Source organism: Spermophilus citellus (genome assembly GCF_964194105.1).
Source record: "Spermophilus citellus genome assembly, chromosome: 7".
Taxonomy (NCBI): domain Eukaryota; kingdom Metazoa; phylum Chordata; class Mammalia; order Rodentia; family Sciuridae; genus Spermophilus; species Spermophilus citellus.
Genome location: NC_138188.1, coordinates 98011187 through 98030032, shown reverse-complemented (window position 1 = coordinate 98030032; position 18846 = coordinate 98011187). Strand labels below are relative to the sequence as shown.

General features: G+C 35.6%; 1 protein-coding gene across 1 annotated transcript; it reads right to left on the bottom strand.

Annotated features, from left to right (window-relative positions):
* Window positions 1-1898: 1898 nt before the first annotated feature.
* GTPBP8 (GTP binding protein 8) lies at window positions 1899-13876 on the bottom strand. The gene is made up of 6 exons (XM_081302720.1): window positions 13512-13876; window positions 11578-11676; window positions 10004-10134; window positions 7937-8036; window positions 5402-5520; window positions 1899-2488 (listed from the first exon to the last, which is right to left on the bottom strand). The coding sequence occupies exons 1-6, from the start codon at window positions 13845-13847 to the stop codon at window positions 2419-2421; spliced, it is 855 nt and encodes a 284-aa protein (XP_081158846.1). The 5' UTR covers window positions 13848-13876; the 3' UTR covers window positions 1899-2418.
* Window positions 13877-18846: the final 4970 nt, after the last annotated feature.

The window sequence follows — 18846 nt, the reverse complement described above, 5'->3', positions numbered from 1 at the left end:
ACAAAGAAGTAAAGGAAAGTATTAGGAGACACAAAATATGCCCTGGAGTAAAGGTATAATTTGTCATTGGGTGTTGATGATATTATCTGGTATTTGTATGTGCTTGTACAATTGGCCTGAGAGGCTAAATCTTCATGTATTTCCAAATAATGATGTGAAATTTGAGGTATTGCTCAAATGTACAGACTTGACTGGAGTTAAGTTAATATGTTTCTCAGGTAGCCTTAAGTTTTATGTTTCAGAGACAGGAAAAGAATACAGTGCCCTCACATATTCTACATCCTTCCTTTCCTCAGCCATCCTACCATTTTTTTCCTCTGTATTTCCTTTCCATTTTTTACCCACCTTTGTTCTTTCCATCTGTTTTCTTCATTTTCTCACTTATCTGTATCAGTGGTTCTTGAACTTTTCACTTTTTGGAGTCACCTGATAAGTTATTTAAAAATAGAATCATAGCCTCTTCTCCTAGATTGATAAACATGGACCAGGGTTGAGGCCAGAAGTCTACATGTTTATTTTAATAAGGAGCTCAGGAATTTTGATTAAAGTGACCCCCAAATCCAGAGTCAATGATATAATACTGGTTAGCTTTTCTCCTGAAGCACTGTTAAACATCCTGTTTCTAATTTGGAGTTCTTAGTTTCTAGACTAACTATTCCTTCTGGCCTTTTGACGAATGGCAGTAAGTAGCTACTTGGTGCCTTAAAACATGGACAGTGACATACACACACCACTCCATCTTCTGCCATGTGAAGCCTAAGGACTGCTAGCAAGAAAGCTATCACCAGATAAGAACTCTCAACCTTGTACCCCCAGGACCATAAACCAACATAAATCTCTTTTCTTGATAACTCTGAAGAAAAATTACCAAAAATTCCAGGACAATATCATGGATGTTGTATTCATGACAATCTAGAAATGTGATCAATGTCTAAATGGCTTTGTATCCTGTGTATTTCCTTTACATATTGGGAAATGAAGGTAAATTAGTAAGAGAAAAGCTGGTGTGGAATAGCTTTGTCACCCTAGGGCCTGGTTTATGGGGAATTGTTAATATTCAAACACCTATTTACTATCCCAAGAAACTTCTTGGAAGATTTCACATCCTAATTTCTAATTTAGAAGATAAAATGAAAGGTCCTTACATTTTTAAAAAAAAATTTTAGTTGTAGGTGGACACAATAACTTCATTTTATATTTATGTGGTGCTGAGGATTGAACCCAATGCCTCATGCATGCTAGGCGAGCACTCTACCACTGAGCCATAACTAACTACCCAGTCCTAGAATTAAAATTTAAGGTCAGTCTTGGTGCTGCTTTTACTTTGATGTGATTCCACTGAACTAGTCAGTTTTCCTATGTGTAAGTTTCAGCATCTGAAGTGGCATTTTTGTTCAAAAATCATAAATTTTTATAGTTGAAAGAAACTTTGGTCATCATCATAAAAACCAGAGTGGTTCGGGTTGGACTATCAGCTGAGCATTTTTTCCTACTTCATTAACGTTCCTTTGGGTTAATCATCTTCATTGCTTCCGTTTTCCTTTACAAATTAATCTTGCTTAAAGCTCATTTTTGTTTTTCACTAGAGAATATGTCAATTCCTTAATGACAATGTTTTATGATAAATACCTATGACTTTTGTTATATTCCTTGGTTAGTTTGAATTCACAAATATGTAGCCATATATCACCTCATGTAATACTATTTTAATTTTAATATATTGTTTATGTCATTATAGTTACAAATGAATTTAAGAGAACTAAGTAATTTTCCCAAGGACCTAGATATTAGAACTGGAACTTAAATTCTTGTTTTTTTTTTAAATTCTAATCTTGGGTTTACCTAAAGGTGAATGATTCCAGGCTGAAATGATTGGTGTTCCAACATGGACTGACAAGTTTTACCAAGAATAATTCTTTTAATACTCAACTAAGGACTTAGGAAAAAATTAATTATAAGCATACAGCAGTATCCTTCAACTTACCTATTAATGCTTAACAGAAAAGCAGCTACTTTTATTTAGTCCATTTTAATATTAAAAAAATATACATGATAGACATTTTCTTTAAAAGATAAGCTCAATAAATAACATGGCAAACCTTTCTCTACATAGTAGTAATAGGTTTTCATTTTATGGATTTTTTAAAATATGCTCTTGCTTGTCAGTTTGTTAAAATAGGAAAACCAACTGGCATTTGTTCTACTGAACAGATAATTATTTATAAACCTTTTGTCCCCCAGGCACCAATTCATTCTTATTTTGAGAAGATGCAAGGTTTAAACCTTGCATCTCCTGAAGTGATCCTCCTGCAAGTTACAGATATACAACATTTAAAACAATATTGAAATTTTTCTAGATGTTGAACTCTAGTGGCACACAGAATTTTGAAACTTCATCTTTGAAACTAATGGATACCATTAGTTAAGATTTCCTGTTATATTAGCTATAAAACATTTCAGCAGATGGATTCCAGAATAGGTCACAGCACTGTGAAAAGAAAAGAAAAATAATTTTTTTCTTTACCTCAGAGGTAGTAACAGATCTTAATTATCTCACTTAAAGTTATTTACAAACTTTTGTGATTCTATGTATGAAGCAAAATGTCTTTTAATTTGTTCTGCCTTTACTCTGTTCCCTCAGCTTCTTACAGGATTTATTATCTGATGATCCACAGTATCTGCTCCATTTCCCTCATAATTCTAAAAACTTTACTATACCTTTTATTTTACTATTTCCCAGAATTAGTTTTGATATTTTTAGTTTGTTGTTTTCATAAAAAAATTCCACCACCTTGATAATTCAGAACTTTCTTTAGGTTTTTTATCTTTTTTAAAAAATCACCCTCCATTATTGTGAGTTTTGTTTACCTGTCTATCTTCTCTATACAATCATTAAGCCATTCCTCCCAACCTTCCTGACCATCCATCCATCTATCCATGGAGCTCAACCACATCAATTCTCAGGTTTTTTAAATACATTATGATTTTATATATAGGTAGAATATTTCCTACAGTATCACTAATTCCTTTCATAATTAAGTAAGCATTTTAGTTTCTTTGGTCAAAGTTGCTTCCTTGAGAAAAGCCCATAATGATTCTTATAATTGGAGTTACACGTACATAAACATTTAAAGAGAGACACAAGTTGGATGGTTCAAACAGTATGAAACCCTGAATTTATGTGTAACAAACATTTCTGTCAGCTCATAATTTTCTCTGTCCTTAAAATCAGTTCTCATTCACTTGGAATTTTACACATAGACAAATACAGAAGCAATTTTATGGTGCCTACTTATATATTTCTTCCATACCATTTATGAAACAAATTGATCCCAGTATTCAATCTTAGGGAAGCCTTTCACCATTGATATTTTCTAGGCTGCTGGGTTAGAGTTCATACATAAAGATTAGCACTTGACCTTTGCCTGCAAGCTTGAAAACCAAAACTTGCCAGACTAAATGTCTGCCACACAATTCACCGTTCTCCTACCACAAGCAAACGAGGAATACCTGATTTCTTTATAATAACCATTTGTGAATAGGCCAAACTCTATTCTGAAGGCCTCACCATAGGGTTGGTCACGCAAGTAAAAGCAAGAAGTCCATATACCTATTTTCTGCATGGGGTTTTGAAAGCTGTGAGTACATTCCTATAAATGGTCACTGTTAGAGTGAATGCTTAAGCTCTTGAAGCTCAGTAGGCTGTCATGTATCAGTTCTTAAATTTTGAGTGGTATAAGACTTTAATCATTAATCACCTGTGTTGAGGATGGATGGTAGCAACAGTGATTCCAAGGTCAGGCTGGCAGAGAAAGTTGGCCTATCTAAAGAAGAAAATGTCCCTAAAAAGTACCAGAAATCTGATAATCTGGGTCACAGGCCTGACTCTGCCATCCACTATCGACTGGCATTATTAAACTTAACATATATGCCTCATCTGTATAGCAATCACATTCTAGCATCACATTTTTACCAGAGAGAGAAAAGACTCAGAAAATGAAATAAGCTGCTTTAAAAGCCATAACCAAGAAGTACAGGAACTATGCTATGTAAGATCTGAGTGGTCTGACCACTATTTAGCAAATAACTGCAATTCTCAATTTCTCTGATTTGCAACCTTGTCTGTGAAATCGGCATGTTTACTATGAGGATCAATGAAGTATTTTGAATGCTTAATAGCCTTCCTTCAAAACCATCTGCTTTCAGACATCCTAATTGTTCTTAATGTCAAGTCATAATCTGACAGGAATGGTCTAGTGGCACACAGCCCACAGAAATATGGGACTATTCCTGGATCACTGCCTTGTAGGTCCACTGATGTAGCCTAAAAAAAGACCCAAATTTTCTTCCAGTCACATTATGTGGTAGTTCAAACTCAGCTTATGGTCAACTAAAACAATATTTTTCAACAAATGATTTTGTTTAGCCATGATGTGATAATCTTATGTTTGAGTGATCTTTTTAGCTGAAGTCTCACTTCCTTCTTATTAAACAGTTAAAAGAAATAGCTGTTTTTATGACAATGCCCAGAGCTCTAAGAATTAAGATTTCTCTCCAATCTCTACGAATTTCCATTATATATGTGAGACAGACAAATGAACTGGATAGATAACTGAATGTAAATCAAAAGAGAACAGCATTTTATAGGAATGAAGGCAGAAGGGTTCTGAGACGCATATTCATAATTATAATTTAAATCGGATCCAGATTGGTAGGACCTAAAAAGGCTGCTTATGGACATCTAGGTTTTATCCGGTTTCATTATTTTCTCGTAGCAACTAGCATAGTGCCTTCCACAAACAAGTCAGAGAAAGGAAACACCAGGAGGGTGCTCTATCTCTGCCACAGTATGTTACTTATTGTACCCAAGACACACCATGAAAGTACAAACCCATGCTTTGTCATGAAACCACATCATAACATCTCAAAAATTACCAGCTCAGGAAATAACCATTCTGTCTGCTACCACTGTTTAATCTGAACTCATATGAACCATTTTTTTCTTCCTATCTATCCTTTTTAAAGGAAAAATGTAAAAGGAAAAATTTAGTCCCTCTTAGCCTGACTGGGCTTTTTATTATAAACATAGTTGTTTCTCTTTGAAATTAAGAAAGAAACCTTTATTGTGGCTGTTTTTAAAAAGTCAAATTTTCATTTCTGCCATGGTCTAGAGTTGAGGTAGGCTGAGGCAGAAATAAAATGAAATGCCTTCAAGGAAGATCCGATGAGAAAGAATAAAAGGAAAAAAAATATATATATATAAGTACTAAAAGACTGTACCAACAAATCATGGCTAAGTACATAGTCTTTCAAATTTTAAGTGATACCTTAATTTAAGAAACACTTACTTAATATTAAAGGTTTTTAATATATAAAGTTATTAGAACAATTCAACTCTTACCTTACAGGAAACAGTTGAGGAAAACATCCTTGTGTTTGAGTGTTGACAAATTTCTGGATCTGAAGTACTTGTTTTAAAAGATGTCCTTTGGAAGATTTGTCAATTTTTGTTAATACCATCTATAGGGAAATAAAATTAGAAATAAAATATTTCTTAATATGCAGTTATACACATTTTAACTACAAATTTTCAACTAAGTGACCCATGCATATTTCTAAATCTTTCTAGACCCATTTTCTCATCTACAAAATAAAAACAATAACCCAGAAAGAAGTTGCTCTGAAGATGAAATTTGTTAATATGTATAAAGTGCACACTATGTGTCTATGATTTAACAGTGTTATTTGTTTTTTAGCGTTTTTGTAGTTGTAGATGGACACAATATCTTTGTGTGGGGAGCCATTCTTGCATGTGATTGGGCACCTCCCTGATTGGGTGTGAGGCATTCTGGCCAAACTGTGTCGGAGCTATCCCCACCCTCTCCAGGTTTGAGAGCCTGTCTGTGTGGGGGTGTGACTGACCACTGACCCTGAGACCAATCACTGACCCTGACCTTGGAATGCTGACCCCCTCGACCTTCATTGGATGGAATTTTCCCCTAAATTTCTTGTTCCCCAATAAAAGATCACTCCCTGGCATGCGCTCGCGCTTGCGCGCGCGCACGCTCTCTCTCTCTCTCTCTCTCTCTCTCTCTCTCTCTCTCTCTCTCTCTCCTGCTAGTCCTGAGTAAGCCTTGCTGCCCCCACGGGGTGGTTTGAGGCGAGAGCTAGAGGGAGGGCCGTCTCGGACCTGGTCAAAGAAAAAGGTAATTGAGTCTTGTGTGTTTATTTTGATTTCACTAGTTAACTTCTATGCTACGAACCTCTTGTATGAAACCAGCGTGCTGGTCACACGGTGGATCTTTGTTTTATTTATTTATTTTTTTATGTGGTGCTGAGGATGGAATCCAGTGCCTCATGCATGTGAGGCAAGTTCTCAACCACTGAGCTACAACCCCAGCCCTTAACAGTGTTTTAATTACACAGAGCCACCATACCATGGACTTAAGATTAATAAGAAGGATCCTGGAACCATATTTGTAATTGCCATCAGCTGTTTCATATGATCACAATATGTCTTGTGATAAAAGATATATAAATGAATATTATTAGGTTGATTTATTAAAACTGCAAACTTAAGACCATTTTGAGTTATAAAATGGTCCAGCCTAATAAGTAATATTCTAAAAGAAAAATTTGAAATTGGGCTATTTGTAGATTTTATCTATTATAGTTACAACCCAGGTAAATGTTAGAATTTTACTTGTCCAAATACAGCTATATACTGGAGAAACATTAAAGCATGGATGCTTAAAAATCAGTTAAGATGTAAAACACTGATCCATCAGGTTTTCTTGGAAGAATTTCTATAAAATTAAATTTCGTGATGAATCATTTATGCCTTTTACAAATAAAAATGCTAATGGCAAAAGGAGTGAGAAGCAGAAAAGTGTATGGTTTCTAATGACCTATGAATCAATTCAAATAGGAGTCTTTCCTCATAAAGGCAAATGTGCTGAAATACATACATGCATGGACATGTAAAAATATATATGAATTTATGTGTGTGTGTGTGTGTGTGTATATATATATATTCACATTTCCTCAGTTAAAGCTTAGTATATGATTTTACAAACTGGTACCTATGATACAAAATTATGAAAGCTATTACTTAATAAAATCAGTTTGACAATATTTAGGCATTTTTACTATGTAAGACTATCATCCTTTGATGCCTTATGAGTTATTCTGATTCACAGAATTTTTGCAAACCCCAAGATTTTCACAACCTAAAGAAGATAAAAAAAAGTGGCTTTAATATGATTTGATTTAAACTCCACTGTTCTATTTTAGTGGTTTTCTAACACTTGGTGGAAAATAAACTAAGGTCATTAAGTTCTTCACTTTTCTTTATAAAGGAACTTTAAGAATGCTATTTTATCTGGAATATAAGGAAATAAAATTAATATGGATTCTAGCCTGCTAATCTGTATTTTATTCTAGGTGAGATGACAGAAACAGTGTTAGTAAGATATTCCCAGAAGAAATTCTGTTTCTTTAAGGGTACAAAAATCATACTGTGTGTGCTGGAGTCTGCTATATTCTTGGAATGATTTTTAAATTCCAAAATAAGTTCACAAAATTTTCAGTTTGTACTTCTATTACATTTGGTAAGTATTATCTGCCAAGCTGCTGTTAAAGAGCTATTAACATGTTTTATTTCCATATTAAAAAAAAAAAGGAAAAGCAAAGCACTTAGAAACACTAAATGAACAGCTTAAAACACTTTTACTTTAATTATAATTTAAAAAACTTAAAACTGAGAGAAAGAAAAATGAACAAAAGTGCCACTCTATATAAAGTGCCAACATAAAGGCACTTTCCTTTGTATTTTGAGAGGGAAAGACCTATTCATTCATTTAAATGTTTGCACACATATATAGCCAAACAGAACTGATGTTTCTAACTGCAAACATGAGTCCAAAGAAAGACTTACCACATAAGGTAATGCAAATTCTTCACACATTTCTATGGCAATATTGTCTGTTTTTGTAATTCCAACAGCACTATCCACTAATAAAAATGTTCTCTTCAAACTATAAGAAAGAAGAAAAGATTAATGGCAGTATAAGATATATTCATTCATTTCTCTTCCTATTCATCCTTACTATATTAAGAAATTTCCCTTTGAGTATTTTTGATCCAAAATTTAAAAATTTGTTTAGACAAAAGGAATTCTAAAATTTGTTGCACCCCTCCCCTGATTCAGGCAATGGCAAGGCCCTACTGAGGTGGATGGCGCAAGGCGTCCATCCTCTGGAGGAGCGCAGTATGTTTCTGGGAATGGGCTAGTTTGTTTTTGTATTCCTTTAATAAGTATAGTTTCGACTTCTCATATGACCATTAAGTATGAAGGAAAAAACACGACTTTCCCAATTAATGCAACTACTTCTAAAGAATAGATCTGTTTGCTCTAAATGCAATAATTCAGCTGTGGAGTGTAAATTGTTAATGTCTAATGAAAAACTCCCTGTATTCCTGTCAAGGAGGTTTTTGAGAAATTAAATTAAAATCTAGAGAAGAAAAATTAATGTTCAGAAGACAGATTAGTGCTTAGTACTGGGCAACTTGTTCTTGTTCCTGTGCAGAATGGTTTGTGCTCTTACTCTTGTTTGATTAAAATTAATAACAAGTCAACCACTTGCTGTAACCATGGCACCGGTTCCAGTCAGTAAGTCAAGAAAGAATAGTCAAGGTATAGGCCAATAGTTTGGGACATTTCTAACTATTATTAAAAGTTAACTAAGCAGAAACAGCTCAAAGCAAAACACGAACTGAAAGTACAAATGCTTGCTTATTCATAAGCCAAGATACATTCTTCTATTCTAATTGTAGCTACGTAATATTTTGTTTCTTTGACTAATGATTCCTGTTTTGTAACTACAAAGTACTGTGAGCCTGCCAAAATGAAAAGTATATATGATCAACTTCACAAGTAAAGATTGGGATCAACACCTTCACTTTGGTGTCTGTGTTGTTTCTCCACCCCTCTTTCGCCGACTCCTCACCATCCGTTCGTCTCCTGAGACCCCCTGTTGGAGCTGGTCTCCGACAAAAATTAATCAGGAAGTTTATCTTATAGTTTAATAGGTCTCAAGGCTGCTTACTTTCAATAACTTAATTTGCCAAATATTAATTTATTTCAATAAGCATGTATTGAACATAAGTCTGACTGGGATTTTTGTTCTGATGAGTAAGTCCCTTCTTCTAAGACCTTAAAGTTTGTTTTTTTTTTTTTTTGGGGGGGGGAGACACAAATCCAATTTTACTATACATTATAGAAATGTTTAACTTTTTAAATATTAAGACAAACAGATAAACCGAAACCAGATACATGATATATTACATTTTCTTTTGTAAATATTTCACCTTACTTCCTATGTAAAGCTATAAAACCAAGATTGGTACCAAACTTTATTTTTTAAATTGGTGGGCCTAGAGATCAAAACCAGAGCCTCTAGCATGTTCAGCAAGCACTTTACCACTGAGCTACACCCCCAGTCCTACACAAATTTTTACATTTCAGAAATTTAATAGTTTTCTCTATATTGTGCAATTCCCGAAACAACTGTCATTTCACTACCAAAAGAGACATGAAAGTAAAGATAACATTTTCAGAGGATAAAGCTGAGGTATTTTAAAAATAATCTGAATTTACTATAGTTTATTTAAATCTGGTAAATAACACATTAACCAATTATTTTCATTTTCAGAAATTAAGAGTTTGGTTTTTTAAAAAATGAACAAACTGCTGAAGTACTCTAGAGTTTCAATTTAGGAAAACACTTGAAGTTAAGATTATAGACACCTATAGGCAGAAGCCAAACAAACATACCTTTTTCCTAAATATTATATCATAGAATATTATGAGAATAAAATGGACCTTCTAAATTAAGTCACTTCATAAAAGTGAAATGTTCATCATGTGCAGAATATTCCACTGATAAAAAATGTATTTGGGGATTAAATGTGTTAACTACTATAAGAAAATAAATTTCCTTACTTCCTTCGTTCTTTTAGATAGGCCTCTACCATGTCAACAAAATCTTCTGGTGCTCTATAGCCATAACCTGGCATGTCCACAACTGTAAAATACTTTCCAACTTTGAAAAAATTCATTTTCTTTGTATGACCCTGATAAATGAAAAAATAAAAGCTGACTTAAAATATGTATTTTATGTATTTCATGTGTTGGAATGTTTTCTATTCAACTGTGTCAAACATTTATTAAAAGCCCCGTATATGATTCTGACGATGACAGAGGAAAAGAAAACAGAAGGGAAGTGGCTGGATATAAGGTTGGCTTATACTTACTGTCTCCTTCCAATTCATTGTCTTAAAATAGAATCCGTATCAAGAGCTTTAGATTCCATATAAGAAATATGGAAAAATACAGTCAAAATGTTGTTTTGAGTCTTGCCTATTTAACTCTCCGTGGAAAACGTCAGTCTGTTCTAAATTGTGTGATTGCCATAGTCATAACAGATTTTTGTAACATCTAGATCCAAAACCTGATAAGTTTCTTATCCCTAAATTATTGCTCTCCTATAGTTGTTTTTCATGTTTTATTATGTGAGTTTTAGTGCTCTCATTAAATCATGTCCTATAATTTTAAAACTAAAATTGATGTAAAGGTAATATGTGGTTTATTTATGATTTTGTGTCCATGGGACATTTATTAATCATGAAAAGAAAAGACAATTTAGTTAACTGTTTTGATCTTAGAAAAAATATTATCAAAGGTTTTTTTTTTTTATAAATGGTGATTAAACTTCCAATAGGCTTATTTGTCCATCAGAAAACAATTTTAGAATTATGTGACTTGACAAGACTGAGATTGACAATGTCAAGAATAAATTTCATCCATTGTCCTCTTACATCCATACACCTCTACCTAGAAGTTATATAGTTTAGCTGGTTTATATGGTAAGGCAGGGTAGGAGTGAGGATGGGAAGGTTAAGAAAGGAATCTTTAGTGATAAATCCAGAGAATCAACTACTTCAAGAAGTGAGGAACAAAAGATTAATGAAGCCTCATGGAAAAGCTTAATGAAAGGATCAGGGAGTAGTGAGCATTGGAGTCAGTGGTTTTGCCAAGGACAAATGATATGGTAATTGGAAGTGAGGGTGATTTGAGAATATACATGTCATCTTAGATATCGGTAGAGTCCGCCTCCTTAAAGAATAGAAGGAACTGGAAAATGACAAAAGGGATAAGAAGCACATGGTTTGGTCTTGGGTAAACACAATATGCGGGACAGGTAAATGTGTAAGAATGTGCATGCGTCAGAGAGTGAGAAAATTAGCAAGGTATAAAAGATTACTGGAATAAAAAAGCAACAAAACATAGAAGCTGTTTACCCGAAAACCTATATGGAACTAGATGATCATTATTTAGAAGGAAATAATACAATTCTAATAAAAGACTTTGTTAACTCTTTGGAAAATAGGGAAAAAGGAAGCTTTTGAAAAACATCTTTTCTCAAGGCACTTACCAATTATTTATCATCCAATATTTATTACTCATCTTAGTCAATTTGTGAGACAGTCTACTGGTATTTAAAAATATCAACGTACCGGTTTTTTGGAGACTCTAACTTCAACCTCCGGGGCCAATGAAAATAAAGCCTTTATTAGGGACGATTTTCCAACATTGCTTCTGCCTATAAAACATACCTTACACAAGAAAAAAGAAGAGAATTGAGCACTAAGAGAACTGAGTTTGTTTATTAAATGCCACATTCCCTACAGAACCAAATTGTTCAGTATTGTCAAGGCACATAAAAAATGGCTTCTATGTGGTCAAACCTCACATTCTAGCACACAGCTAATATTTATGAATAATTTTAAAGTGCTAAGAACTGTAAGCATTCAACATTATTTTCCTATTTATGTTTCATAACAACCCTATGAAATGGGTAATATTATCATCCCCATTTTAGAAATGAGAAAATATAACTGGCCCAAAATTAAATAGTGAGAGTGAAGGAGCTGGGATTTGAAATCGGGGCATTTAGATCCAGAACCTGTGCCTTGAATTACACTACTCAAGAATATCAGCATGTTTTGTTGTTGTTGTTGCTGTTGTTTTTGGTGCTGCTGGGGATCAAATCTAGGGCCTTGTGTATGCAAGGCCCTAGATTTGATCTACCAACTGAGCTATATCCCCAGCCCAAGAATACCTGCATGTTTTATTAAGCTTTCTGGAGTAACAACAACAACAACAAAAAGTTATTTCAACAGAACTGGCTCAAAAATACAACTACATGCTTGGAAGCACATTTTCTCAAAACTACCACAGTATACTGTAACTCCATGGTATTTCAGAGTTTTTTTTTTTTTTCCCCCTTGATCTTTTTATTTCCAATTAAGATTTTAAGGCTGGGGCTGTAGCTCAGTGGCAGAGCACTTGTCTAGCATATGTGAGGCACTGAGTTAGACATAAAAATAAACAACAACAACAAAAGGCATTCTGTTCATCTACAACCACAAAAAAATTTTTTTTAAAAAGATTTTCTCCTCTGTAATGTGGGAAGCAACAAAATATTCTTGAGAATCACCATCACTACACGTGGCTTTGCTTAAGAGTAGACACCTCCAATCAGTTCTAAATGAGGTCAGAACTGCTCCTTGGAGGACACTCTGGAAATCTTCAAGGGCATTTTTGGTTATCAGTATGACTGGGAGGCATTCAGTAGACAGGGGTCAGGAGATGCCACATATTCTACAAAACTGTTAGTCCTTCAAAATGAATGATAAGAAAAAACAATAGTATACAAAAGTCCATTAATTATAGCAGTTCTACATAATTTAGAAGAAAAATTTCAGGGCAGTGTTCTATTTACATGGCAAAGGCGATCTGAACCGCCTTTCAGCAAACTCAAAACAAAATACATTGTTAAATTGTAGAACAAGGAGAAAATGCACACTCCGAAATTTCACTAATGAAAGTTTAAGTCTCTCGTTATTCCTATCTACAGATAATTATTCCTGCAGATGATGAGAAATTTAGATAGGGTGAAAATTACATATTGATAAGGATCATCTCATTTATGAATCTATATGATGTCTCCTTCCCTAACTTCTAATTTGTCTCACCAAGTTTTTACACTTCAATTAAAAAGGAAAAAAAATAAAAGGACAGAATTTTCTTTTTGAACGCTTAGTTCATGTTTCAAAACCTCTTAAAGTCTTCAGTATCCATCATCATAATAATTAAAACTATATGTGTTTTCGTCTTTATTTTTGGTGCTGGGGATTCAATTCAGAGGCCTCAAGTGTACCAGGCAAGCGTTCTACCACTGAGTCACATCCCCAGCAAAACTATATATACGGTTATCTAAAACATGCGCCCACACAAAGCCAGAAAACCTCTCCCCTGGGTGATGAGAAACCAGTGGTGGTAACCGCCCGCCCCGCAAGCCTCCTCCAAGACCTGCGGCAGGCGGTACTCGGGTGGTCTGAGGTTTAATATCTTGGGGACCGTGAACCTGAGCAGCAGCAGCTCTCACCTCAGGTCGGGAGAGGTCCGGGGCGTGATCTAGCCGCACCGCGGAACTGATGTACTCAATACGGTTCCGGGCGGAGGAAGCGAAAACACACTGCGCTCTCGAGATATCCTCCAGGCTAGGGTCGAAGACCCTCAGGTGAAGGTCGGGCCTTGAGTCCGGAACAAGGTGCTGCTCGAGTTCCTGCAGCGGGTACACTAGCTTGGTCAGCTGCTTCTTCGGCAGCCGTAGTACCTCAGCAAAAGTCTGGGACGTGCTGTAAGTTCGGCCTTGGAGCCCCATTGCCGCGGGCATCTTAAAGAGGTGCTCCATTCCAAGCCGTAGCCAGGGCGCAGCCATTTTTCTTTCCCAGAAGCCCCGCGGCGGAGTCCTTTTCCCAGGGTCTGGGCAGCGCGTGCGTGAAGGCCGCTGCCGCGGCGCCTGCTGGGAATTGTAGGCGCTACTGGCCTTTCCCGCCCCTGCGGGCGGTGAACTGTTGATCAAGCCTGCTGGGTTACTGAAACACCCTTGCTTTAACGACTGTGCCGCGGACTAGTACCTTACTACTGGAGGGTGCTTAACGGTTTCCAGAGGTCAAAGACCTATCTTGCTATGTGGTCCTGATACGAAGGTCCTTGTCTCCATTGGCAATCCAATAAGGAGAACAATGGTTTTAGAAAAAGGAAAAGAGTTTAACTGATTTGCTAGCAAAGGAAAAACACGGAATTCCTGTCCCAGAGGCTGTGATTCTGTCAGGGGGAACACAGAGCTTTAAAAAGAGGGGTGGGATCCAAATATTGTCAGTAGATTAGTGCTCATCGGAGTTCTTGAGAGAGCCGTTGCTTCAGTTCCCGGGTTTGGAGTTTCTTTAGTATTGCCGGCCTGACGCTTGGGGTAGAGAAGAATATGATAGGTTACCCTAGGACAGGAAAAATGTTAAGTCTTGTTCCCGCCTGCCACTCTGCTCTTTGGGATGGGGAGGGGCAAGAAGAAAAAGGAAGTAAGAAAAACAAGTCAGTTTTAAAGTAAGCCTCATGAAGTGAAGCAGCAAGGTTTACTCGGGCATAAACTGGACCCTGGTTACAGTCCTTGGTTCTCAAGTGAGGGCGTAATGCGGTGTGAGACTCTGGTGGATTCCAAAGCCCTTTTATTTTCACAGTTCTTTTGTTGTTTAAGGAACAGTTGACCATTGCCATACATTCGCATAACTAAGAAAAACACTTTTTTTTTTTTTTAAACAACTGGTGAGAAATGTGGAATAGCACCTCATTTTCAGGAGAGGGAGTGTTATCTCTGGTTTTCTCTAGAGGTGCAGGAAATGTCATTAAAGTTTTAGAGATTTCTTACAAAATAAATGTGAAACAATTGTTGTATGGAAGTTCCATAACAACATCTTATTTCACAAGTTTCTTCTTAAAACAATTTAAACTGATCAGTGGTGGAATGGGAGATAACAGGTTTCAATTTGATGAACTGACTAACTGAAAGATATTCCTGTGTAAAAACCAAAGATCTTATAAAACACCAGCAGAAAATAGCAGTGGAGTGGAAACTCACATCTCTTAGCCGTTTCCCGAGTTGTTTGGTAACTAAACAGTGCAATTCTTGAATAAACACAATACAAAAATTAATGAACAGAACCAAGGAGTTCCTGATAGCCAGAATAGCAGCTGGACTATTGTTGGCTGGCTAATTTTTTATTGATTTTTGCATTAGGCTCTAGGCCTCCCCTCTATTTCCTAGACTCACTCCCCCATAAAACAAACAACAATAACAAAAAACCCACTTTATTTTGTACATCCAGAAACCTGGGATCCATATATTGCTTTAAAATGCCTTCTAAACGTTGGAGCATCAGTTTTGGAAATCAACCAGAGAATAAAGGACGTTTGGCAATTCTCAGAACTGTTTTGGAGGCATTCAGGGATTAATAGATGTCATGGTACTCATTTTGTAATCTTTCATGGGTCTGAATCCTAAGTCATTTTGGAATTCACTTGATAGGACAAATCATTTTGAAATCATTTGGCAGGACAGTTTTTGCAACTTAGGACAGTCTTTACAAACTAAATCACCATGCAAAGGTTGGCAAATCAAATAATCCACTGGAAATAAATATGACTAGGAAAATAACTTGAAAATTTATTTAATCATCTTTTCCCCTCTTTCACTCCATTCTTTTAAGGCATATAAAACTTCAGAAAGATAGTTTACATGATATGTTTTTGTTGGGCACATGTGATCAAACTCTTCCCTAATTTCCATTGTAGGTGAAAGATGAAACATGGATAGCAGCAAGACCTACTAGTGAGGGGAAAGGCCTAGAATTTGGAGGGATTGAGAGAACTAACTCCATTTTACAGCTGCAATGGAAATGATAGAGAATACAGAGAATTCTCAGAGTCCAGGAAAATCAAGCCAAAATCAGCATCCAAGGGAATCAAGTCTGGTGAATGGGATGTTGCAGTAGGACTCTGAGTTCTGGCGATACTCTGATCCGATTGTTGGAAGCATTCTGGTTCCTGGTGGTCTGTGCTTATAAAGTAGGACTTTAGTCAAGAACTGTAGAGTGGGAGTCAGAATTTAGCCTCCTAGATCAGGGCTTGGTCTTGGGTAAGATTCAGAATAAGGTTTAATCCTGGAGCTGAAGGGAGGAATACAGATTAAAAAAACTATGCTATTTTTTTTAATACACCTCCAACTTATAATATCCAAAACCGGAATCCTGATATTCTCTCATTCTCTCCTGAACTGGTCTTTTTGTAGTCATTCTTATCAGAATAATTGGTAATCACAGTCTCCCAAAGGACACAGCCAAACAACTTGGGAAAAATTCTTGATTTTTTTTTTTCCACTTAAGCTCTACATTCAATCTGTTAGCAATTCTGTTTTTACTTTCAAAATGTATCCTGAATTTGATACTTTTTGACACATCCCATTGCTACCATCCTTTTTTTAAAAAAAAATTTATTTTTTATTTATAACAGCGGAATGTATTACAATTCTTATTACATATATAGAGCACAATTTTTCATATCTCTGGTTGTATATATAGTATATTCACACCAATTCATGTCTTCATACATGTACTTTGGATAATAATGATCATCATCCTGATGCAAGCTCTCATTATTTCCTGCCTAGTTTACTGCAAGAGCTTCTGAACTGGTCACCCATCTTTGTCCTTTGCCCCCTTCAGTATATTCCCAGTACATCAGTAATCATTATTTTGTTAAAATGTAAGCTAAAATCCCCCATATCTTCTTTTCTCACTCAAAGGAAGGCCAAAGTTCTTACACTAACCTAAAAGGCTTGCATGGTTTTCTTTTCCTGTTCCCACTCTTATTCATCTGACTTCATCTACTATTATTGTCCCTCTTCTCTATGTGAGGCACACTGTTATCCTTGCTGTTTTCAAACAAACTATACACACTCCTATTCTTAACTCCTCACACTCCTGCCAAGAATGCTTTCCTAGTTAATCACGCGGCTTATTCCTTTCCATTCAGGTTTCGTTTATGGTCCTTCTCAGAATAACCGCCTTCTATTTTGAGAACTGAGGAGGCAGTTCACCACAAAGTTACCCCATTTTTAAAAATCTATGATGAGTTGGACAGACCTTACATACCTTAACCCATAGCTTATGAGTCAAGTTTTATCACTAAAATTAATCTTACCTAAATGCCATAGTTAAACTCTTGTCAGAGTGAGCTACCAAGAATAGGAGGAAGATAAAACAGTGTTGAGGTCTTACCACTAGATCAGTGTCATCTCGGTTATTCCTTTCATGATGTATACCTCTGTAATGAATGGTCATTGGGTCCAGAGTGATCTCATTTTATGTCAAAGTCTCAATGGTGTCAAGCTTAGAGAATCCATCTAAGACAGGAAGAAGGTAATCATTGTAAACCTAGATAGGTGGGCAGAATCTTGGACATGAGAGAGCCATCATGCAAAGTATACACATAGGTTAACTCTCATTCTAGCCTAATCATGCTTGGAATACCCAGACAGAAGCAAGAGCAGAAGTAAGGGCAGCGACACTAGGAAAACTTACTTCTAGATGTAGAGAGAAGTAATGGATTAAGTCTTGGCATTTGATTTACACAAGACTTTTTCCTACCATCACTTTTCCACATGTTTTAACAATAATTAATATTGAATGCATGCTATATACCAGCTTTGATCTGAGCACTGGGGCTTAAACATGGGATTTACCTGTTCATGTTGAAATTGGGACCACAAACTCTTGTATAAAGAAGAAAATATTGGAGAAAGGAAGAAGGAAGAGGCATTATGTGAAGGACACTGACACATGAAAATCTTCCATATATAATTTAAATTGCCTGGATTGTAATAACTACTGTCTGAAAAAATGATTTAAATTTAAAATGCCTTTAATTACACTTTCCTAAGTTATACATTTCATTTAAAAAATTTATATTAAATATTACCTACACATTGACACAATTTGTGGCATACACATACAACATGATACATGAATTTTCCATCTTATTTGTCAATTAGGTATAGGTTACTATTCTTGATATAACTATCATTCAAGAAAGAGCACAGTCATATCGATCATAATCTTTGGAAGCTTATCAAATCATTGGATTTCACTCATATCTCATTAAAGGACCTTTAGAGAATGTCTCTAACTTCAGAGAGTTTCTTTTCTTCTTCAGAAAAGCTTTTTGAGTTTTCTCTTGAGGTTGTGTCTGCTGTACCAACAAATTTCTCTAAAGAGATCGGAAGATTAAAGAATCAGACAGTACTCGTGTGGGAGGTGAGTTCTTAGAATGATTTGGGTTCTGAAGGAGGAGTACAAATTTACTTACCTCAAAGTTGTTTTTATCAATAGAGAGAAAACCGTTGCCCTAAGTAATATTAATTTTTCTCATTGGTAATTATGTATTTGGCTCTGTCATATTAGTGCTATTAAAATATATTGGAATGTTTTGCTATATTCAATTCATGTTTTTATATTACTAACAAACTCAGGATTTTGTTGAAAAAAGCATGGATCTTGCTGTTATGACTGATTAATATACATTTAAGTATATGTTACTTAGTAGGCAAGGCTATTCTGATGGGAGATACTTTGCGTACACTTCTAATTCACATCTCACTGCCTTCTCGAACATGAACAATATGCTCTTTGACACCCTGATAATTGAGACAATGTTCCACAGGCAAATATACTGATATATATTCCAGTTTTTACTTATTCTCAGGTAGTGGGTCAGGAGTCCCTAGACCCAGCTCCCAAAGGTGAAATACTAGTATTCACAAGATTCAGCATGTAGTTGTGCTCATGGCTGTGGTATACTCTCATAGCCAAGGGTACAAAGCAGAT